General features: G+C 37.9%; 1 protein-coding gene across 1 annotated transcript in view; it reads right to left on the bottom strand.

The window, feature by feature from the left end:
• Positions 1–835: 835 nt before the first annotated feature.
• Positions 836–25653, bottom strand: part of GNPTAB (N-acetylglucosamine-1-phosphate transferase, alpha and beta subunits) — a gene marked incomplete at its 5' end in the record, with an annotated part of 38837 nt that continues 14019 nt past the window's right edge. The window contains 14 exons of the mRNA XM_009864545.1: positions 836–1359; positions 2513–2603; positions 3871–4038; positions 7702–7800; positions 9481–9566; positions 10746–10859; positions 12137–12356; positions 12630–12829; positions 13832–14940; positions 16233–16436; positions 17182–17305; positions 19010–19180; positions 20238–20417; positions 22128–22289. Of these exons, the coding sequence (XP_009862847.1) occupies positions 1282–1359; positions 2513–2603; positions 3871–4038; positions 7702–7800; positions 9481–9566; positions 10746–10859; positions 12137–12356; positions 12630–12829; positions 13832–14940; positions 16233–16436; positions 17182–17305; positions 19010–19180; positions 20238–20417; positions 22128–22289 (3006 nt within the window). The remainder of the gene's footprint in view (positions 1360–2512; positions 2604–3870; positions 4039–7701; positions 7801–9480; positions 9567–10745; positions 10860–12136; positions 12357–12629; positions 12830–13831; positions 14941–16232; positions 16437–17181; positions 17306–19009; positions 19181–20237; positions 20418–22127; positions 22290–25653) is intronic.

Genomic DNA, 25653 nt, shown 5'->3' with positions numbered 1-25653 from the left:
GATTCTACTTTGAGAATCCATGATTCAAATTAATATTTAATTATTACTGTTGGAAGTTTACTAAGGGACAAAGAACTTCTAACATAAGGATTCATAGGCATTAAGGGCTAATTTATCAAAATGTTTGTTTTGAAGCTAACCAAAACTCACACAAGACAACATTTTTATCACATTTGAGTTAATTTCAAAGCAAACCATGTATCTTACAATACATATGCACATACATTTTGTACATGATCTGATTACAAAAATTAATGCTTTTTTGAATACTGCTAATACAATTAACCTAAGATATACCACCAGAAAATTCCTGCTTCAAAAGATTCGTTATCCTTTCTCACATAAAACCACACTATTCTGATGTCTCAGCAAAATACAGGGCCTAACCCTGTTAAATTTAAAACCACCGAAGCTTCATATGTCAGTACAAATATTATTTTCTGAAGCGAAACACTGCTCCCATACATTGCTACATTAAAGCGGTTTGTTCCCCATTCATACAGAGAGGCACTTTTGCTTGTAAATTTACAGTTCTTGTAAAATACATTGATCATTTTCATTTGATTACAACCCTCTCTTTGTAATCAAGCCAAGAAATAACACCTTTGTATTCTTTGGAATATAGTAACACCAGATATAAAGTATCTTCCAAATAACTATTATTTTTTCTGGTCTTGTGTATTTTTTAAATTAGCATACATTTCTTCCAAATACCAATTAAATACCACAAGTGGAGTTGTCACTGTGCTTTAAAGAATCTCAACATCAATAAATGTATACTAAACCTAAGTGACAAGTTACGTAAAATCTCAGTTTTCCCGTAGGGCTAAAAAAAGCAGCAACGACAGAAATTTTCAAAATGTTTCGGAATGCAAGATCAAGGACCTGTTAAGCTGATCCCAAACAAGTTTGCCTTCCAACATTTTATCTAGTTGGCAACAACCACTGCAATAAATGCAGTTACAAATCTTTAGGTAACCCTTTTTATAAAAAAGGATAACATGGCCATGAGCTAACAGTTGTAAAGTAAGGTCTGTTGAAAACTGCCTATATACAGATTTCCTGCAATTATTTTTTGTTGCTGTTTTGCATTGTCACAGCTCTAGCAGCTCGTATATCATGAAGAGTACTGCAGAGATTCTAGCTGTAGATGCATGATTTTTTTTTTCCTCTTCATATCAACGTAGTTAAATGTCAAATCATAAAAGACACTTATGAAGGAGAGAGATTTTAAATGCTTAGCACATCTTGAGGTAGACTGATCTCCAAAATAAAGCTCTTCTACACTTTGATTCGTTCATGACCAACTTCCTTTTGGATCCTTCTCCTTGGAAAAATCTTTCGTTTAAGTGCAATTAGCTGAGGAGAAAAAACAAACAATATTTAGTTAGTTCTCTGCTGGGCCAGAGGTGCACAGCTGGTCACACTAAAACTATAAAATCTACACCATACATGGTAATTTAGTCTACGCTGTCTTTTTTTTTTTTTTCCCCAACTATAGAGGAAGAAAGTTACTAAAATTCATGTCTTAGGCGTGCAACTTTCTGCTGGACTTCTCAATAACCAGAATACAAGCAGAAAGTGGAGAATACGGTATGCTTATATTCTGATTACTTTAAAGTTAAATTTAAACTAATATAACACCTGGCTAAATTCCGTTTCTAAAAGGTAACGCAAAGCTAGCTTCTTAAAACAGCATTTCTGTATGTAGCTGTACTACTCAGTTGAGTATCCTCTTACAAAACCAAGCTACTAATGGAGGGCGAGTTTTCTAGTACATATACAAAAGGCTGAAAATCAAGTGAAAGATTCATGCAAAAGTTACAGGTGAGAAAAAAAATAATAATCAAAAGCCAACCTTTCAAGAATTACACCCTCTTCATCAGACCACGGAAAGTGTTATTTAAGGCCCCAACCTGCAAAGAATTACCCATATGATTTGTTCCATTGACTCCCTCTAAGTTTAGCAGGATTCATCATGTTCAAGAAAGCCATTTTATGCTTGCAGAAGTGGAGGGGTTTTTTTCCATCAAGGTAGATTCAAAACCTTTTGAATTCAATAGAAGTCTTTCCAATTACTTAGGGATGAGATTTAGCTAAAGCCTCTAAACACCTTAAGATTCTCTTCAGGACTACAGCATTGCTAGTACTTACGATTTTCTTCCGGTTAACTTACTTCGCATTTTTACCAGCATGACCCAGAATTTCAAAAACCATAACTGATTCTGAGCATACAAATTTAGCACACTGATGATGGACCTGACAGTCACAAGGCACCTGAAAAGGGAATGCCACTCTCCTTTCCCCCATATGACCCTCTTTTCAAGGACTCTTAATGTGATGACTTAAAAACTGAAAAAAACTAATCATTAGACATGTAACATCTTTACTTCCTTTATGAAGGAAAAATCCCAGCTACTCTTCAAAACCTATTTTAAAAAATTCATCTTAAAAAAAACAACCTGAAGACACAGTAATCTATTAAGGTTTGATAAAAAGATACTAATTTTACCTGTTCAGCAAAAAATGAGATGACTGTAAATACAATAAGTGTTACTAAGACACAATGGATCCAGAATTTGAGCTTGTCTCTATATGCCCTCCTGCACAAAGAAAGAAGGAAACAGGAAAACAGTTTCATATATTAGAAGTGCAAATATCTAAACTTTCAAAGAGTTTCCATTAAACATGCAAAAAACATTTTTTTCCAGTACTTAAAGGATGGCTAGAAAGAAGAAATGCTCTCTCTTCATAAAGAGCCACAGTGATAGAACAAGAAACAGCAGGTACAAGTTGGATTGGGAGAAGTTTCATCTTGATATATGGGGTTTTTTTGTGGAACAACCACCCCAGAGATGTAGTGGAGTCCCCACCACTGGAGGTTTTCAATACATGACTGGACAGCGTGCTAAATAATCTCATCTAGGCTCCCTTTCCCACAAAATGTTGGACCACACAATCTTTCATCGTTCCTTCCAACCTACGATTCTGTAAAACATTTTGATAAACATGAATTTCCACTAGCACTTACACTTGTATGTTTTAACCTAGCCTGGTAGAAAACTGCTTTGGCTGCAGATAAGTCAAAATAAGGTGTTCTTTTGAAGCAAAGTCTTGATGGATGTTCTCAAAAGGGAAGCCTTTTCTTGACACCTACAATTCTTATGATTCCTCCTACAGCTCCTCTAATATTTTATCCTTCCTTACTAACAGCTATTTCTCAAATTTGATGATGAGCCACAAAATTAGAAGTTTTCTTGTCTCATTTTTATCACACTTCCTGCCAATCTTTTGCTTGCATTCTCAAATCAAGTACTCTTATTTCTGAAGTTATTACTTATAAAATGGCAAGAGGTAAATTCACATAAAAATTTCACACATTATATAGAAATGAGGCATACATGTATTTTTTCCGATGATTATACAGCTGATTATTGCTATCTGAGAGATTAAAAAATAATAATGCTTAGTGAGAAACATAACAGTTTATACTGCTCCTCTGCAACAAGCATGGGTTGGGATTTTCTACATTTAAAGAAAACCAGAAACCTGGAATCACTTTTTTAAAAACAAGTAAACACACACACACCCCCCCCCAACTAAATAAAACAAACACCAAAAAACGGCAACAACTCCCCAACTTTTTCTTTGAAGTAGGCTAGGGCCAATCAATGAAATAATGACTTTGTGAACACCAGAAAAACCCAAACCCTGCGAAACCCAAATTTTGGTTCATTCAGATCTTTTCACATTATTTTCAGTGTTAACTCCTTCATGACAATACTGGGGTACAAATTGGCTTGTACCAGTAAGTTCTACAAATATATGCTATTTCACTAAAGTAACTTGAAGAGAACCCATGTAACATACCATTCTTGGAGTTCATGCATGTGAAGGAAACGATTCCGATATTCTCTTGGCAGCTCAAATTGGGAAGGTATGGGAAACATTGATTCATAAAAATCCCTAAGCACCGCTTTCACTGTCTGAGCATCCTTATGATTGTGATCAATATTGTCATTTAGGCAAACAAATTTTCTAGAAAGCAAGAAGTCCTTGTAAGAATATTTTTTCAATAACACAGCAAGGGCATTGGAAAATGAAGAACACAAACAGAATCCTTTTAAATAAAATCTATAGCGTATCCTTTTAAAACCAATTTGATACATTTGATACTGGTAATCAGTTTCATTACTGCTGCATTGTTTTACATTTATTTGATTTTAGTCCTAGGAGCACCAAGGCTGACAGTGAGTCAAAACCTCTGAGAAATCCAATTTCTCTCTCTTCTGATTATATAATGCTGCCATCTAGTGGGCACTAGTATGTATCATCCCAGAGCCCACCACTGCTGTATATACAGAGAGCAGGTTAGGCCAGCATTGTAATTTGGGCAAGGGTTTTTAGAGTTTTAAATTGATTATCATGAATAAAGTATCTTAAATAACAAATTGAGCTCCACTGTAGGAGGGTAACCATACTAAATTATTAATATCTTACTGTGTATGCTGTGCTCTTCAGAGCAAGTCAGCATAAAAACTATAGAAAAATGGTCCGAGAAGGCAAAGCTTGGTCCTCAGGCTCTGAGTTACTGAAAACGCTGTGTAAATTGGCCAGGACATGACTTGAATCACAGGCTTAAAGCTAAACTTTTATTATCAACCAAAATACAACAACAACCTGGGTAGAATTTATATGAAATCACCGTGACCAAATAAGCATGCTCCCAATAATGCCTCTTGCAGACAGTTACTTCTTCTTTAAGAAACCCACAGCTATCTAAGTTACTGCAAATTACTGAAACCAAAGCAGCAGCCAGTGTGCCAGACTGCTATGTACCCTTGACCACTCTGCCTTGGTGCTTGACAACAAAAATTCCCTTTCCCACACATGGGCAAGGTTATGTGCTTTATTTATATTGTGAGATACAAGACCATTTACATTTTCCCCAGAGGGAGAAATCATATCTGGTAACATATGCCTTGTAATTGCTAACCTTTGTAAATAAGTAGTTGTGGTCAGCTGTATTCTCTATAGCGTGGTGTGCTCTTTCAAAGAGCAAAGTTCAGGCTTCCGATGTGACGCTGGAAATAAGCAGAACTCTAGAGCACGTGAATCAGGCTACGCAGGGCATTACCACTTCTCCTCAGTCTGTACAAAAGCTGGCAGAAGTGGTCATGGTGCTTTAAGCAATTATGCGGGGAGGAAAAGGATGCCTTCGAATTGCAACATCTGAGAAGAAGAAAATACACCTCTCTCCTTTTCAAAGATGAGCAGACTATGCCCATGCTATCAAGTAATACTATGCAAAGCAGACAGCTATGGCAATCATATGTCTACATAAGCATTCTGGGAGTTCACACCGGACTATCCCCGACCTTGGCCCTTTGACTGGCAGCTCATTAGCCCTGGGAATGCAGTAGCTGCACTGCTGGAGTGTATATCCCTGTTTAGCTTCATCTGAAAGATACGCAGTTTACAGACTGAGGGGTTGCTATGCACAGCAAACCAAAGCACCGTTAAATAGAAGCGATGAAGATATTAACCTGTTTCAAATGGAAAGACTGTTTTAGTCCATCCAAAAAGAAACCAAACCTGACATTCCTTTGGATATCCCAGAATTAATGCCTAGACAACTAAGGCTCACTCTTCCTTAAGGACGCAAACCAAACATTTTAAGCAGTTCAGTAAGTGAACAAAACTTTTTGTTCACCCCGAGAAAGGCACCAAATACCTGTTTTAGAGATTCTGTATATCTATTGCTTTACATGCAAGGAAAACATGTCAGAGAGAAGGAACTGGCATGCCTACCATCGCCATGCCAGCTCTCCCTTGCTAACGAGATATGACTACAGTACTGCACTATACTTTGAATACAGCCCAAGTAATGAACTTGACCTCACTTCATGAGCTGGGACTAAAATGCACTATTGCTCCTTTAGAGGAAAAAAAAAACAACAAAACACAAAAAGGTATGCATATATAGAGGCTCAGGCTGAAATCGTAAGAAGGCATCATATGAAAATCAGGGAAGATTCAAGACAGATCAGATCATCTTGCCTGTGGAGGTTCCTGAAACAAGAGGCTAGACACCTTTACTCACACATATCCTCCCCTAAGAATACATACAATCACTCTGCAGAGTAGGCAGCTCTGTTTTAAGTTGCTAGAAGGCCTCAAAGCATTTGTTATACCACACCCAACACAGCATCAGGATCAAGTCTGACATCAGAAACTGCCCTTCAAAATAAGAAGCCAGTGACTGCAAGCATGAACTTGAACACTGAGGGTGAGAAATTCATGTTACATGTCATCCTTGTGCCTGTAAAAAGGCTTGAAATCATACCTATATTAAAAAAAAAAGTCCTAGCCAGCAGATAAAAAGAAATGGAGAAGGAGGGGAAAAGACAGGATGGGTTAAAGCACTGCCCGCTTTTCTTTTGAACAAGGTCATTGTGGGAACTGGGATTGCAGGAGTTATGTGGCCAGAGGGCTCTCTTCTAAGCAGAAGCAATAGATACAAACTACATTCAGCTGCAAAACACCTCAAGATTAGCATTCCCCTTTTGAAGGAGTGACCTAGCAAGTAGCACAGTGTAAGGGGCAAGTGAAAACTTGCTCTTTTATCTACCAATGGAAGCAATAGTGTAGCTTTACAGGCAGCCGTGATTACCCAATAGCTTGCTGTGACCTGCAAGAGGAGGTTTCACTTTCCCTGTGCAGAGGTACCTGTGGTCCTACTTTCCTCCTTACTCTGTTTTTCAACATGTCAGACCCCTCCTGGAGGCCAAACTCATGAAATTGGCAGAGAACTCTCTAGTTTTCTGAAGACAGAAGCAAGATAAAAAGTAAAAGTGTGTAACAGAGAACAAGGAGAGGAGATGAGTGGAGGCACTGCTTCCCTTTGAAGACAGCTGGCCATTAAAATTATCTCACCGGGTCTTGTCAAACCTTAGTCTTATGCAATGGGCTCAGGACTACAGTTAAATGCTTCTGAGAAGGAGATTCAGACTGAGTCTCTGATACAGCATCCTTCGCTCTGCAAGGTGATGGCTATGAAATGTATTCAGGACATTTCTCCATTTATCTCACATTCGTTTCAGGAAACTAATTCAAACTCTCTCAGATTTGGGTATCAAAACCTTCCACCACTGCAGAGTGGAGAAGCAGAGGACTGCCTTCCAGCTTCCAGTTTCTCACCAAAGATTTTAAAAAAACCCAAAAACTAATAATTCTTGCCATGTTGTAACAGAGCAGGAAAGTATAATGTATATGCAAAATGGATTTTGTAACAAAATAATCCACACCTAAGTGTTATTTTAAAATTAATATAATAGATATAAAGCAGATCAAAATGCTCTTCCTTTAAAATAAAATTGTTGCAATATCTACTGTATGCCCTCTAGAATGGCAAAAATGAAAGCCTCAAAAATAGCTGTAAGCTTTTAAAGATTTTAAATATATAAAAATGTAACAGGAATGAGTAGTTCAACTACTAGCACAGCACAGAGAATAGTCACTTAGCATAAGTTAAACAGAAAAAATTACAAGTACTTCTGGTTAAAATTGGTCTTAGCCTGTAATACACAGTGTAGAAATACCCAGCAATGAATTATTTTTTCAACACACAAACAGTTTAAATAGTTCAACCAGAAAATTAAAACCATCTCAAAACTTCATACAAACCAAGGAATAGGATACCTGGGATTTTTCCGTATGTCATCCAGCTGACCAACTACATGAGAAACATTTGTGCGAATCATTTTGAAGGCAATTTCCTCTTCTCCCATGATTTCAAACCTTATTGTTAAAATAACAATACATTTTATACATTAACAGAACAACCTAAAGTCAGGTTCGATAAATATTAACCTTTTATTTAATAACTTATTTCTAATCTAACTGGCCAACCTTCATTAGAATTTGGCATTTGTTTCTATCAGTATATTTACAATTTTCAGCTAATGCTCTTGCATGGAAACACTTTCTTATAGATTTATTAGTAGTCACCCATAAATCAAAGAACTGAATTCTAATACAAAGTATATAAACTACAAGTTTTGGCATAAAAGTAACAATTTATCAGAGAACAGACACAACACTGTGCTTTTTACTTTTTTTAAAACCCACAATTTACGATTGTCATTTACTTCACACATGAGAAAACACATTCTTATTTTCCAATTGCCAATCTCAGAAAAATCTTAAAATAAAAATTACGAAAGAGTCTATAAAACTACAGCCTTAAATACAAATAAAACCTTTCACTCACTTAATCAATTATTTGCAAACAAAACAAGTATATGAAATACAGAAGTACATCACCTCTGAAGGTACCTTGGGTTTGAAAGAGCATTTGACCCCATAGTTAAATTTTCACCTTTCTTATCTTGATATAAGAAAATACCCTGCCTACTCATTGAAGTTTCACCTGAGAACCTACCCATTTTTATAAAGGTCACAAAATTAAGAATATGACTATTTAATATTAAAGTTCAACAGAATAAAAAACCTCAGCATATACCCTACTTATATAAATATATCGCTATAAATCAGTTTGAGTACGGCAAATCCTTGCCCACATGTCAACATTTTTCAATCTCATTGGTTGTGTTAGCTTTTCAGTTTTAGCATAAACTCTCCTGGAAAAGGAACTATTCAAAAAGCTTTGGGCACAACTTGAGGTACCATGAATTCGTTTATAATGAATGTTCAAAGGTTGCCCTAAGCAGCATTTTACAGTTTTATTTGACTTTGCAGGCATTCCCAGGACAACCGTGTGCTTCAGAGACCCCCTTCCCTCACCAGGCTGTAAGCTCAACGCCACCAACAGCCTTACTGGCATTAAACTGGTTTGCAGGTTTCAGACAAGAAAGATCTGAGAGAACTTGATCTCAGCCAGATCTATGTAAATACCATGGTAAAAACCATGGTTTGTCCTGCCCTTTCCAAGAGGGGATGGAAACCATCTTCTTGGCCCCTCTCCCTCCCAATCTGTCACTCCTCCTCCTTGCAGGAAAACTAAAAGGTAGTTAGGGCTAAAATGCTTTTTCTGTTGTTTTCTCTTTAAGCTTCAGTAGAAGAAATGAAGCAGTTTTACAACTTCTAGGTACAGGACAGGCTCTTTCCTCCTTTTTACGCTACCTGAATTACAGTCACTCGCTACATAGAGTCAATTTATTATATAAATAAATAATAGCCAACAAAGATGCTCTAGCTTACTGCTATATAACAGAAATCAGGACCTGGCCCAAGATGACAAAAGTAGTATGGAAATAAATTACGGAAAAAAATCTATCATTCAGCACAGGGAAACATACGGAAGTAGGTATCAGTGTATTTCTTCAGTTCTACTCTTAAAATAATTTGAGATAAGATTTCTAAATATACACATATAATCTTTAGTCACATATGTTTTTTTATACCTCTTATTGCTTTACAAAACCTAGCATGGTTTTTCACAGGACCGTAACAACACACCTGTATTTGTTTTTGTCCTTGTATGCCTTCCGAATTCTGTCAGTCACAGGTTTGCAATTAGTCACTAGGTTTTTTGTTACGGGAGGCTGGAACAAAACATTGTTTAGATTACAGGTTACTGAAAATTACAGAGTCAGTTATGAAGATGTGCTTTGTAGAAAACTTATACTACAGCTAGGAAGGCCTGCATATGCTTTACTCTCCTGGAATTAAAAGCAATACTTTCTTGAACTGTTGAGGGGAAAACCAACAAAACAAACAAACAAAAGATGCTAGTGCATTACATCATGATTTTCAATGCATACAAATATAGGAAAAATACAGATTGTCTTCTTGGCAAAAACACTGCAACTTTTAGATTTCATCCTCAAAAAAATCTTCAGAAATTGTAGCTTATTTGACTCCTTGGCAGAGGCCACCAGTAACACTGGGCAGGCAAACTGCAGAAGAGGTGACACACAAGGCCTTACTTCTGTCACCAGCTATGTTAAAACGATTGTGGGAAATGAAATCTCTATTCTCACGGCATATTTCTATGGTTGTAGACTCATTCCAAGAAACGGAGCTGTTGCAGACAGCAGAAGCAAAAATGCATTAGGCCTCTGTGTCAAACACAAACGCTATTTTGCCACTACTCGAACTGACTCATAACATTACTGCTTAGATTAGTAACATTTTGCCAACCCTCCAAAGAGGTGAAAGTGATTTGGCATTGTTCCCAACCACTGAATCTTATTCTTAACCCCATCTTAAACCATATTCATGGCAGCCATCCTTTATTACTACTCTTCAAAGATTTTTTTTTTTTTCTCCTTTTCCATCAAGCTGCTTTCCAGCTGGGGAGCCCCTAGAGTGTTACTGGTGCATCTGACGGCTTGGTGGATTTTTGGATTTTGCTTTGGTTTTAAATACGTGGGTTATAGTTCAGATGAAGAGGGATCTTTAGAAAGTTCTAGTCACTGAGGTGTTGGCTGGACTTCCTGTCTTTTTGGTTCACCACAGTGAATTTCCCTAACAAGGATAACTTTTTAAATTTCACATAAAACAGTATTATAAAGCTCAGCTTTTCTCTGCTTTTGAAGGAAATTAATGGCTTTCAGTTATAAAGTAGCCTGCAAAATTTTCATTTCATAACTTACTTCATGTACACACAAGTAGAAATTTTTGTAAATACTTTCCTTCTAGAAATCAAACCAGCTTTTCAAGCACAGAAAATACATGCTCAGGAAAGAAAACAAGCATCTTTTAAGACCAATGCTTCTTACCAGATTGGGATCATAATATGCTTCCTGAGTTGGTGGAATGACATGGATCTGAGTGATGTTGGCAGGAAGAGCTTTAGAGCAATTTATTAGCATTTGTTCTAGACCCGTCAAATCCTAACAGAAAGAGAAGGAAAAAAAGGTAATCCTGTTTTCTCATAGAATCATTTAGGCTTTAAGATTATCGAGCCCAACCGTTAACCTAGCGATGCCAAGCCCACCACTGAACCATGTCCCTGAGCACCACATTTAACACTCTTTTAAATACTTTCAGGGATGATGACTCAACCCCTTCCCTGGGCAGCCTGTTCTCGCTGACATAGTTCTAAAAATCCAGAGTGCACAGACGCATATAACGCTAGCTACAGAAAAAATTTCTGTGCTACCGTTAGAAAAAGACGACACTGTTCAGCAGACCCCAATTCAAGGGCTGCTGAAGTCAGTGGGACTCCCCATACACCCAAAGAAAAGCAAATGCTCAGTGCATAGCTGAGACCAGATAAAGCATGACAATTTTCATTTGAGATGAAAAATACACCTTTTCTGATGATGTCAGGACAGCACAGAATTCGCAAACCAGCAGTAGCATATTAAATCCCAAATGAAGCAAACAGAGAACTGAAAGGACAGCAAGAAGACTTTCTGACTAAGGTACAGGCCAGGAACACACTGAAGTAGGGCTGTGTTCCAGCTGTGCCAATGACTTTTTGTGAGGTTTCAAGGGCAAAAAGTGCCTGTAAAGCAGAGACAGTACACTTCATTCTCTACCAACTGTCTCTAAGAGCTTAAGTCCTACAAAGACCATATCTGTTTATTATGCTCCTAGAAAAACAGAAGTGAGTTTTTGAATATGGTCAGACTAATTTACTAGTATGACTTCTTTGCGATCCTTTTTCTCAGTTCTTTCTTTAGGCCACAAGTCTCTCAGGGCAAGAACTTTTACTATGCGCAGGAACAAGAGTAAGTACAGCAGGATCCCACTCTTCACAGTGGCTTTTACCACTGAACATCTCTTCCGAAAAACTCACACTAACTGCTTTCTTCAACTCACACATCAGTGATTCCATTTTTTCTGATCATAGAATCATAGAATGGCCTAAGCTGGAAGGGACCTTAGAGATCATTTTAATCCAGCCTCCCTGTCGCCAGGGACACCACCTCTCGACTAGATCAGGCAACACATGGGGATGCTACTAGAACTCAATTTAATTTTTGACTTCATAGAACAACAATAATGTAGAACACAATGTTACATTCTCCAGGTAAAAATTAAGATTTGCCAAACGTTACAGATACTACAGGCAAGGATAAATAAAGGTTTGACTCATTTACTTTAATGGTTTTGGACTTTAAAACTGAAGTTACTCCAGAAGCTATAGGTAAGGAAAGAGTACCTGCAAACTTAATGGTAGCTCATGGATTCTCGTGGCCAATGTGCGAATCTCTCTGTCAGACAAAATGCCTGACTGGTCTGTATCAACCTCATCGAAGATCTGAGAAATGTTCAGTGGCTGGACTGCACTCATAAGATAGTAGAAATATGAAAAAGCAAACTGCATATCTTCTGAGTGCCGCACTTTGTGAAATGATGTCTTGTCAAACTCCTCGGGAAACCTACATAGGAACATAAATTAATTTAGTACTCCATTTTCTTAAAGTAAAACATTCCTTACCTACAAACAAACATCACTTAGAATTTTAATAGATCCTCAGAAGTCTCCTTACTTTAGCAGAACTATCATGTTGTAATAAATTCCCTATTTCCTTTTCAAAAATATAATTTTAAGGAGTAGCCATCAACATGCTGAAAATGGCTACAGCAAAGCATCAACAGAAAAGCAGAATTACCTACACCTTTTTATGTTATCCAGATAAAGACATACTCACATATCCTGTAGCTCTTGCATAACAGTGCGGTCGATCATGTGAGGCATATGAGCAGGGACTTTCCGAGATGTAAATCCAAATTTGCTGTTTAAAAGCTTATTTACGTATCTAAGGGAATCAGCAAATGTATCTTTGAGCTGCCTTCCAAAATGTTTACCATCAGTAAAGTACAACATTTGTTTGAGTAATGATTCTTCTTCCTACACAGAAGACAGGGATAAATCAAACCTACCTTACTGAAAAAGACAAAAAAAATCAAACACCTAGGACAAATGACATTTCAGGCAGGTGGGAACTCTGGGAAGAGAACTTTTGAATACTTTTCTTCATATTCCTAAGCCCTCTCTTTAAAAAGAAAACAGGTAACCTTTTCCTTAAAATATCCATGCCTTGAGGAAAAGTAGTCTATAGAATACTTCTGTAACATTTCTGCTCTGACACCTCGCACACTTAAGCAAATACACATACACAGTATATTCATTTGTAATACGCCTATTTTTGCTGATTATTCATCCATATTTGATAAAATGAAATCCTATGAATATAAAGAATCCTCATGCAAAATGTGATCCCAGATTAACAGAAAGTCTTACAAAAGGATAGGCCCTTTGCTATATGGAGTAGTGCAAAGCAGTTGTTACCAACTGAGACAGTCTCTGCCTGCTCTTCAAGATGTTTTCAAAACAGCCAAAATGCTCTGGCTGGAAACAAAGGAAGCTTCCAACACATTTCCTTGACATGGTCTGGATATTTGGTTTTGATGGCAGACTTTCAATTTAAATTTCTGAACCCAAGTATTTACCACTATGCATTTTTTAAACTTTTTTTTTAAAAAAAGTGGATCTATATTTGCATAAACGCAATCAAACCAAAATTTAAACTTTCTTTTGTAGTGCTCTATTTGTCTGAAAAATAGCACTGTGCCAACATTCAATGAATTAAAAGTGAATCTGACATACAAAAAAAAAGCAGTAGAAACGGAACAGAAATGGCTATTCAGCTTTTACTACCTATCTAAGAGAGGCCCAGATCATAAAGGAATTAGATTTTATGTAAAGACTCAAAAGGAGTTCTCAGAAAAAAATCTCAGAATTTGCCTGAAAGGCAAGGCACATTCCAAATTTATAGATCATATTAACAGTATTCCACTAAATGCAGAAAGGTGCAACTACTCCAATAAGCAATAATTTTACGATACTCACATCGAGAAGGTCCTGGAAATACTTCTTTTTCTCCCACGGCAAAAAGCCTTGGTAACTTCCAGCATAAGACTGTAATTTTCTTCCCACTAGCCCCTCCCTTACATTTGTATCCACCTGCACATGCCCTTTTCCTCCTTCCATTCCCTCTGTGTCTTCTCCAGTACCTAAATTCCCAGTACGTTTTGATTTCTGGGTTTCCCTTGATACGAGTGCATTCAGTACTTTTTCTCGAGTTTCGTTTTTATGTCCCATGCTCTGGGAGGGAAGTGTGGATTTATGCTTTACTTTAGAAATAGGTTTATTTGTGTTCGTTGTCACAACAGTCCCCTTTGCTCCTGCAAGCCTTGAAGGAGTTTCTTCAGTTGGTTTTATTGTTTTTATTTTGCCATCTTGTACATCTTTATAAGGCTTCTGCCAACTGGTATGGTTCTTCTGGTCGTCTGAATGATTATACATGCCCTTCTGTTCTGGGCCTGTAATAGTCTTTACTGTGGTTAAAAACTGGAAAGGTCTCAAGAGAGCAGCCTTGGATAGGTTAAATCCTTTCTGAGTGATATCACCATTTAGTAGTTTTAAGTGCAGGTTCTGCAGTGCTAACTGAACATCTTCAGGAAGGAGAGACACATTTACTGACGGTATTATCACCTCTTCATGCAGACTTTCTTTTGTGCCATTTCGATGCCTCCTGACTCTTGGAAAGCGTTTTTCTTCAGGGATATCCTCAAATATCATTTCGGCTTCTGGTATTGAAGTTATAGTTTTAAAATCAGAGCTGGATTTTTGCATGGAAGTCGTGTTCAGTTTTGGTTCCTCTCTAGTATCAACTTCAACAGCTACCTGCATTTTAAACTCCTCATCATTTTTATTTAGAAACGTAAGGTTAAAATAGATCACAGTTGTATTCATGCCACTATGCATTATGAGGTGGATAGTCTTCCATTTGTTAGCAACTGAAGCATGTCGGATAACTGGATTATCACTATATGAACCCTCAATTCCTTTTTTGGCTATTTCATTGAAGCTGAAGTAGGGCAGACATTCACCTTTAGGAATAATGTAGTAGGTCTGATTAAGCTGAAGTGTCACCTTGTACATCTCCTCAAAGTGATCTGGAAAAAAAGCATGAAAAAAACCAAATTTCTGTCAGTTTGCAGTGTGACACTTATCTTTCAGTCTTTTTAGGTTGTAATATGCCTGGCTAGATTCACTGCATTATCAGGGAGACAGCTTTGGGAAAGAACACTTGCTGTAGCTTCCAGTTTCTTGCTCACCTTTTTTTAATAATGAATGACTAGAACATACTCAGATATATAAAGCTGCCAGAGGTTCCAGTGGTAATTCTAAAAGCCAGTATAATTCATCACTCTCTCAGTCCCTACCTGAAGAGCCTAAGTGGCTCATTATCACACATCATTTCAAATTATGTATCAGTCATAAGTAACATGGCCATACTACATTTTTGCCATGTTTCAGTAGATTAATATTAGAACGGTTGGTTTTCACTGCCACACTGCATCTTGATTTGAGACTTCCAAAATCAAATAGGCTGAACCGAACTTCTCCCTCCCACTGCAGATTGCCTGACAAATCTCACATGAACAAAATCTTGCTGCCAGCAACAGAACTGCTAGTAATGCACTTGTCTGAGCCGAGATGCAGTGGAACTTCTACTCTTCCAAACAGGTCACATTCTTCCATTTCTTTTCCCCTGCTTACACTAGACAGCATTGTCAATGAGGGGGCCGGTTAGCTCAGTCAGTTAGAGCGTGGTGCTGATAACACCAAGGTCACGGGTTTCATCCTGTTCAGTCCCCGTGTGTTGCCTGATCTAGTTGAGAGGTGTCCCTGCCCATGACAGGGAGGTTGGATTAAATGATCTCTAAGGTCCCTTCCAGCCTAGGCCATTCTATGATTCTCTCTCATTTCACTCATATCAAAATCACCTTCAGACGACTTCACAGGTGACTGAAAAGAGCCTTTGGCAAGAGCCCAGAGCCAGGATTGAACTCACACTGCCCAGCATCATTAACTTTCCCAACAGCTATAAGCATCATCAAGTCAGCTGCCCTTATTCAGGTAAAACTGTTCACACAGCTGAAATGTAATTTCTCCATTTAAAATGTAAGCCTCCTGGAGTAAAGGGTTTGATGCTTGCTGCTCTGCAAAGTATCAAGCACCCCGGCCATGCTTGGTCAATAACGGTTTTATTTAATAAGCCAGCATACAATATTCACACAGGTTTGGATTAGTGAGGCATCTTTTTTCTTCAGCTGCTAGCAGCCATTTTCCATGACTCTATATGGGGCATCTGAGACCAATCTGAGAGTAACTATGAACCAAAAAGATCAGGCAATTCAAGAGAATCCCTACAGAAAGTTTCTAAGTGGTGTATTTTACATACCCTGGCCACAGTCACCAGCATCAAATCCACAGGAGAGGACATTGCAGGCCTGATCACAGAATTTGTCTGCTAGCCAGGAATTAGCACAGCCTTGGTTGCAGTATGAAACACCACTTATTCCTGCACCAAATTGCCATGGTGGTCCATTCCCAATACCTCCAACTGCACCTCCACCAGCAACATAGCGACTGCCCCCACTGTTGCCTACAGAGAGAAGAAAACAAAACCAAAAAAAAGTCATTTGAAACCCTTATTTCTAAGGAAAGACACATTTTAAGCCACAGTGTTAAAGCTAGATTGAGCAGTCGACAATCTTATTTATTACTGATGAACTTAAAATAGGGCAAACACTAATTCACTTCTGTGAATTAGTGTAAAATCTATAGTCTGCACAATCTCAATGCAGAAGTTTAGGAACCAATGTAAAATTGCACAAAAACCTGCAACATATTTTGTCTTCAAAAAGGCAGGCAGAAAATGCATTTACCTCTTGTTGTTCTTGTAGCCTTGACTTTACAGCCCTCTAGGGTGGTATCACTTCCTCAATCCAGAAGTACCACTTCATTTTCCTACCCAGCAGTCCTGAAAATTTAGTCTAGAAACTAACGGTGCAGCTTCACAGTTCTGTTATTATTTGGATTCTGAGTCCAAATAATGGATAATAGTGTATATATATTGTACAGTAATATATAAAAATAATAATTTGAATATCAAAAATTTCCAGCTAGTTGAGTTTGGTACCCAGAGATTTCCCTATGCCCTACTATTTGCTAACGTTTTCCATACAAATTTGTAGTTTGCAAGAAATAGGGTTTTCATCTCTAAGTTGATTTTTTTACTATTAGTAACAGAGGCAAATTTTGTAGTTACAGAATGACAAAGTATATAATTATACTCGTAAGAAAAAGTCAACAGTTCACATTTTCCAAGTTTAGCATTGCTGTCTTACCAATGCAATCACCTCCATCCCAGTCGCATGCTGAGTTATTACAGGCTTTATCACAGTAACCATCTTTAATCCACGAGCCAGGACACCCCTCAGCACAGTTTGGCACAGGCCAAGTCAGGTAAACCTGGAACAACGTTACAGTCTGAGATAAGGACTGGCGGACAGAAGTCGTCTGAGCTTGTTTCTTGGAATAGACACTTAAAATAATGCCTCCCTGTGGAGGGTGCCTTAAGTACTCACAAAGCTTTACAAACTGCATTTAAACCCTCTTGCTTGTGAAGAAAATGTTACCCCCTTCAAATAGAGGGAAGAACTGAAGAATTCCCAAGGCCATACAGCAAGGCAGCAATGGCCAGACATAGCAGGACTTCCCAAATTTTCGTCCGCAAACCTTATGTCAGCAAAAACTAATATTTTATCTTTTATCAGATGAGAAGGGGGAACTTAAACTCTGAATCAACTCTGCAGTTCACTTGTTCTCCTGACTCAAAATGTTTCTTCATTACTAACCAGTCATGAGATAAGCAGCACATGTTGAACATAATCTCGGAAGCATCTGATCCTGTATGACATAAATAATTCTAAGAATTGCCAAGATAAAAAAAAAAGCGTGGGGGTGTGTGCATTTTCAACTGGGGAGGCATAAAAAACCACACTCATTTTCCTTCAGGCCTTAGCGTTTCAAGGTTTTAGCAGCATGTTTCCTACTGAACCACTCGCTGATAAGGTTATCACAAACAACACTGCACGTGAGTTGACTTTATCATCATAACTGGGAAGAATAACTGCGGGACAATACAAACGTACTAACAACATGATTTTGCTATTATATGCCTACATCCTTAAAGATTTAAAACAACTAAAAGCCTCCTAATGTCCTCAAGTACTGAAACAGTAATTTCAGGGTAGCTTAAACTAATGTTGTACCACCCTTCTGTGTGTGTGCACATCTACCTGCACAAATTGTTTAATTCAGTGGTCTCCAGTGTCTTGTGCACTTACTGCTTTAATATTAATAATAAATATAAATCTTATTTTTTTTCTCTGTGTCGGTCTTGTAGATCAAGCTTATGGATGAAAATTCTGCTGGCAACCAGAGTCTTTATACATGACTACTGCTAATGTTTCCTCAGTCTGCTTTCCTTGATTAACACCGGTTGTTGGTAATAGGTCTGTTGAAAGACTAAATTACTTGAGGTTCACGAACATGCAACAGTACATCTTCTAATAAATACTTATATATAGAAATGATTATATACAGATTGGGCAAAGATGTTACAGGTATCTGGAACAGAGGTAATTAATGGTAAATTTAAATATTAGACCAGTTTGAACGTCATCCGACCTCAGTGTTCCCATGGAAGAATTGATTCTGTTTTGTTCTGAGTATTTCCCACAAAACAAAAAGAATTTACAAGGGAGGGAAGACTGACAGCTGCCAAACACCACATCAGTCTTCCCAGTGCTCCAACGGAAAGTGGGAGAATTAGAGAACGACACTGAAACTAAAGCATGAAGCCTGACAGAGGAACCATTACACTGTCAGAAACCTGTGAGTGAATATGAAAAAAAAGTAATTCTGCAACCAAATATCAACACGGTGCACACACACACAAAAAGACAGAGCCCTCCTCACTCTGCACCTTTGCTAAATATTGTATAGTTAAGAATAATGAACCTTTAGAGGTAAAAGGGGGATCAGGGAGCAAAGAGAAATCTTCTTATAGGGGGTCTTCCTTTCAAAGCTGTACTTCTTTCATTTTAATTATATTACCATAGAAAAGTTTTACATCTACTTCTGGTAAAAAATACTTCCGTAATGGCTTACCTTTTGACCTTTAGAGTGACTGTAAAAATCATCAGGCCAAACATCCTTCCCAAACATAACATCATCATTGAGATAGATAAACTTCTGAGAAAGGCCACTGATACGATGAATGTGACTTTCAATGGCTGGTGAACTGAAGGTAGGCAAGTGACTTACATTCTGAAATATTTCCTAAAATGAAAAAGCCCCAACAACCCAAAACAGTTTCAGAAGGCAGTAATAAAGAAAGAACCCCAAAATCCATAAAAGGTCAAGCACGCCGGACATATTTCATACTTACCTACCAAAAAAAAAAAATTATCAAGAACAAGAAGAGATATGAAGGATAAAAAAACCCCTGCAAATATTTTAGACAAAACCCACAAATTTTCTATCTTATTTATTCCCCTCCCCTCAAAACCATTATCAAGTCTGGTGCTCAACTAAGAAACTGCACTCGGTTCAATGCAAAGAAACAAACTTGTCTTATGCTGGGTACCGGATCAGGCCCAGCGCTCACATATTTATACTTCTCACGCAGTACAGGCAGCACAAAATTTCAAGCAACCTGAACCTCTTCCAGCATTCAGAGTCAGGACTATTCTATCTCTTTCAAGTAACTTCACAGCAGGTAGCAACAGAAGTTGAATTAGTATCTTGTTACCACTTAGGCTGCTCAGGGCTCCTACAGCACGTCCAGATACAAAAATTACTCCTGTATTCATAATAAGAAGCTACTAGAGTATTTTTGTTTGACTTATTAAGGAAGCTTGAAGGATTCCTTTTCTCTTTATAAAAAAGGTTTTTTTAGAATGCACAGCTACTTTTTCCGCAACCATCTCTTTAGTTCCAGTAACTGCAATCCATTCTGTCTCATCACAAGCTTATTAGGTTATTACCTTATTTACATTTTCTTCTCCCCAGGTTTTTTAAAAATAGACTTTATAAGGAAATTAGGCATGGGTACACATTAGTTGAAAGCTCAGTATTTGGAAAAGTGAACTAAATGAAAGGTTGATATATATATTCAGTTATATGCTTAGCCAAAATGCAAAGACATGCTGGAGTTTAATAAAACCATGGATGAGATGGGTAAGAGATGGCCAGCTCTACCTTCCAAATAAATGCAGCCTTTAGCTCAAAGGGGATAACTACATTTCAAAACAAATCCAGAATGTTTACTAGTGGCATGTCAGTATTTTTGTTCACTTAGTATTTTTGTTTCGGCTTTTGTTTGCGTGGGTTTTACCTGATGTGTCACTATGGTTATCCGAGGGTTATCCAGGTTAAGCCAGGAAGGAATCTGGCCATTAGTGACGATGAAAATATGTCGTACCCAAGGGGCATGCCTCTCTATTGATCGTAATGAGTATCTCAGCTCTTCATTATCTTCAAAACGGCTGGCAGAAATATCTTCATCCTGTTTACTCTACAAAAAGAGAAAAAAAGGCCTTCCTTAGATTTTTAAATAGAACATTCAAATTCTGATCCAGCTAGATAACAACAGTGCGCTCTAGTATACCGGTGCATAAGTATTTGAGGACTTAAATATTCAAAAATAAAGAGTACACTGATCGAGTACCATTATTCTTCTAAAGGATCGTTTTCTTCTGACTTACCACGGTGAACAATAGAATCTTCTGACATCAGTGGCTGACCACCTGGTATCATTAGAACGTCTGCCGACCACACTGCAAGAGGACGGTGCCTCGTGTGACCTCGGCTTCTGAAGAAAGAATCTCAGAAACAACACACCCTCCTGTTTTCCTGGATTATCAGTCTCAGTCATTTCCTGGTCTTGACTAAAAGCCAAGCTGCATTTTAAATCAGTAACATCACCCTTCAGAAATCCACTTTCAAGAGGCTGGGGCCTTCCAAGTATATGGCATCATAAGCAGTATATAAATGTCACCTAATACAGATACACTAGAAGCATCGTGATACAGCAGCTCATCAGCTGGAGAAAACTAGTAAAACTTAGCCTAGTATTCACCACCAAATAGTTAAATGTTTCCTTATGTTTTTGTTAAAAAGACATTTTAATTAGAAACTGATCAAGTAAATAACCTAATTAGGTTATGCGACACAGTAACATATGCTTTTTCCCATTAATGAGAACTTAATGACCACTTCTAAAAGCAGCAGTTAAGGCTGCCTAAAAAGAACGTGTCTAAAAGAATTATGCCCAACAGGAGGAGGAAACTCAAGGAAAATTTGAACGTTTAATAATCACCATTTCCACTGCAGGTTCTACATACTGTAAATGAAGTCTTCTTTTCTAATACTTACAGTAACACACCTTACACACTCTCAAAAATATAACAACTGAAAACATTTCTGTAACACCAGCATCTGTTGTCTAGGTACCCATTTACAAAATAATGCATAATAGCAACATGGGGAAGTACATAGTTTGAGTTCAGGGTTAGTGTTAACAAGAAAAAGTTCCCCAAAAGCCAGGTTCACAGGATATAAAGACAAACTGCAAGATTTACTGGAGCAGGCACATTTACTTTAGCTGTGCCACTTGACATTTACTGTAAAATTAAATTCCAATCGGACAAACCCCCCCAAGATTCTGGAAGATCTTATCTTGAAACAGACATCTCGTTATTTTATTTCCTGTTGCTAAACTAAACATCCTTGCTTGTGTCAAAAGTACTCAAAGTAAAACTTCTTGCCTTACAGATGTCTGTACTTTAGGTCTTCAGAATTTTTGTAAGAGAAGTAATTAGCATTTGCTCAGCATATATGATGCTGCAAAGCAAAAATATGCTTAAGAACTGCATCGGCAAAGAGATAATCGTGTTTGTTAATGAAGCCCTCTGTCACCCCCACACCAGAAGCTGCTTATCTGCCAGTCAGTGTCAGTTAAGCCTTTCGGGATTTGACTGCATACTTCATCAGAATCTGTGCAGAGGGCAAAGTTTTTCATTTAGTGCAGAACATGAAGATTTCCAGAGTCACACTGTTTTGACATGTTCTTTTGATTTTTTTTCTTACAACATAATAAATACTGGATTATTAACACTTTCAAGTTTCTGAGAGAAAGCCCGCGTTGCTTGTCATTGTCCAGTTAGCCTCTACTTGCAGTTTTTAAATACTACCACTTTTACATATTGTAACAGAATTTTCCTACCTGACTGACGGAGCTGAGGTCCCACAGTAAATAAGCAGGATTAAGCGTCAGTTCTTTCCCATCTATAGTCATGTTCTTCTTTGCTTGCTTGCTCAGTTCTTGGAAACCCTTAGGGTTATTCAGTTGCAAGAGAGCCACACTGGCTTCTGAATAGAGCTGCAACTACACAAGCAGAGAAAATAATTTCTGGCATGCACCCACAGCAGCACTCTTCCTTTGCCAATTCCATCTCTTTGTTGTACTTTTTCTTACTAGAGTTACTAATAAGAGCAACTGGTGAACACCGTTTTTAAAGAAGTACAATATTGCAAGAACACAAAAAAGAATAGTTAAATGGAAAATGAAAACCATTTAAAGATACAACATATTTCTAGATGCTTGATTTTCACCTTCTAATAAAAATTTCTCTTTACACCACAATCCAGCAACAGTAAAGCTGTCAATGTTATAAATATTTCTGGAGTAAGTCCCCCTCCATTCCTTGCCACCCACAGTAACAAAATTTGTATTTTATGACTACTTTACTATATGACAAAGAATAGTGCTTTTTTTTCTGTCTTAATCAAGCAATGCTCTTCTCAGAAAACTAAGGCCACTAATTCATCGTGGATGTCAGAAGCATGAAATTTTCGGAATGGTTTACAGATCAACCTACAGCTCAGAAATCTGAGATACAAAGGGCTCTGGAACTAATCCACATGGGTCTCCAAGTCCTTAATGATGGTTGCCAATATGCTGTTAAGGTCATTTCTTAGTTGTGGACTGTTTGATCTCTTTGCTGTTTTTATCTCTTGCCACTACTAAGTCCATATATCAGATTTCATAATGCACAGGATAAGGGGCTTGCACTACATGTCCTCTCTAACAGCTAGTATAGCTTAGAAATTGCAAGGCTTCAAAACATTTCCCTGGAAATACAGCATAAAATGCTGTGTTTACCACATGAAGTAGCACGAGCAGTCACAAACAAGCTAAAAGCAGAACTGCACTTTGATTCTCCAAGTGCATGCAATCAACAGCCAGACTGAGAATAAATGCAGTTAATCATTAACAACGTTTATTAGATGACATTAGATGCTATGCTTAATTTTTGTTCCTTCATGAAACATAAGTAAGCATGTCTAACAGATTTTCAGTTGCATAAGATCTGTAAATGGAGTTCAGAAGTTAACAAAATTTGAATACTGTCCTGTTTGAAAACAGTAGGACCATCACAGTTTATTTCATAATGCCTTTAAGTGATTTTTTCTTTATTTTTTATTAAATCTGTCCCTTTCTGCTCATTTTAAAACAACATTTGTTCCAGAGTTAGCACCCCTTCTCTTAGCAAGACCAGCTGTCCCACTTGTGACATTTTAAAGCTGTTGATGCTTTGACTCATATGCTATTTGAGATCTTTCAATCTGACTTATGAGGCCTGCCATTAGAAAAATCTGATAAATCTCAGACCTTCCAGGGAATCATCTGAACCTACGGGTGGAAAAGATGGCTTCAGTAACTCAGCGGCTGAGGTATAGTTACGGTCTAGCAACCTCCGAAAATATCGATATCGAAATGCTACAGATTGCAAAGCTGCCATCAGTGGGTATGTGCTTTATTTAGGAATATAACAGTGTCACGCAGTCCCTCAGAATCTGTCATTCAAAACATATGCATGGCAAACCAAAAATATTACCATTCTAGAGCAGTGAACGCAGTTAAGAACACTTAGTTTCTTTTAAATTTCCCCTTTCCCCCTACTAACACAGCATATGTGCTCTAGGTTTTTAAACATGAACAGCCCAAGCACAAACAAGTAACAGTGGGAGAACGTGCTCCACTGCTCAGCATGGGCATTAAGATAAAAATAATCTATTCAGTGTTGGTGTTATTACATCAGTATTTTTTTCTACCAATACCTTTAAGGAACAAGTCTTTTCATAAGCAGAGCTATCAATAAAATTAGATTTCCATGAAGTTATATGGTGACATAACTAACTAGAGTCTAGTAAATTGCAAGCTCTGCTCAGAGCACTTTATTGCTAGGATACTCAAAATAGAATTCTTCTCTGGCAGATTTTTTCGCAGGTATTCTCCTGTCAGTGGGGATGCATGCTATTGCCTATTCCCTTCTGTTAGAGATCATCTTCACCCTGACAAAACAGGCCAGCAGATCCAAAAGTATTGTGAAAATAGAATGGAAAGGCAAGTAGGCAGATGCACAGAGCCAGCGTGATCAGGCGAGCCTCGGCTTCTAACGCAAGGAGGCTGAAAAGACACCTTGCAGACGCACACACAAACCACCAGTCGTGCACATTTCTGTCATGCACTTGAAAATGGGACAGGAAACCTGCATTCTCCCCATCACGTAGCTGTAAATGCAGGTTCTGCGTTGGAGCCAGCATATTGGGCAGCGCTTAGACTTACTACAATAGGAGTCAGGGCAGACAGGCTAAGCCATTCCATACACAAGTAAACACTTTCATTTCCACATTCTCAAGGTAAGAGGCCTAAAGACCAATTTTATTTTGTTTTTCCTGAGGTGGAACTTTAACTCTTTACTAGTCTTTAAATTATTACCCTTTATCTTCCCAGTGGCCAAAGCTGATTGTTAAGGAACTGAGATGCTCCATTTTTCACACTCCAGTGTGGACATTGAGCAAACTCGTATGCCCAAACAGCAAGGGAAAGGCTTGGCGTGTGTTGCGTTAAAGTGTTACAAAAAGCTTTACAAGTGTGAAATATTGTTGTCTTTACAAATTTACTGTATAAGGTAGGGACCCTCCCTAGTAGGAGGGTCATCTCAGAGCCAAACCCAACGCAATGCCTTAGTTCCTTCTCTACAAATCTTACTACATCTGTGTGAACATACAACACTAATTCCTAAAGCCACCTGCCTGCTCCCTCAGCACTGACAAGATTAGCAGTAAGAACCCCAGACTCTCCAGCCTCAAGGCAGTGAAGACAGCAAACACTCAGGATCAGTGCGCCTCCAGGTTCCTACCCGGATTTTCTTCCATTACTAAGACAGGGTCATTAAAAGACACAGTACAGCCCTTAGTTTCCAATATAACTTGTCCATATATATGCACATGTGTCTGCATGCAGATTAAAGAGGAAATGATATTTTGCAAAGGAAGGAGATCTGCAAGCTCTTGGTTTTCCCTGAAGGATATTAGATCTTGAAGAAAAGTCACCTTTCTCCCAAAATTTTCACTACTGTATATGATTGCAGTGAAAATGTGTTAGCATGATAGCCTAAAAAAATCCAAAACCAAACAAATCAAGTCCCCTTGCCCCTTAAATTCTTCTTTTGTCAGTCTCTACATAATTTTTAAGTCATAAGTATCTCTTTTAGGCTGAACAATGACAGCTTTCTTTACAGAAATGTAAATGAGAGGGGAAAGGGAAAATAGACCAAAAAAATTTCAGTTCTTCTTCATGTACAGATACAATGTAATATCTTTACAGCCTTTAAAGAAATATGACTTAGAAGCAGAAAACTCCACAATCAGAGTAACACCTCCATCTAGTGGCTTACTAAGGC

Source organism: Apaloderma vittatum, unplaced genomic scaffold, assembly GCF_000703405.1.
Source record: "Apaloderma vittatum isolate BGI_N311 unplaced genomic scaffold, ASM70340v1 scaffold14232, whole genome shotgun sequence".
In the NCBI taxonomy this organism is placed as follows: domain Eukaryota; kingdom Metazoa; phylum Chordata; class Aves; order Trogoniformes; family Trogonidae; genus Apaloderma; species Apaloderma vittatum.
Note: the sequence above shows the minus strand (reverse complement) of the source record. Positions and strands in the feature narration are given on the sequence as shown.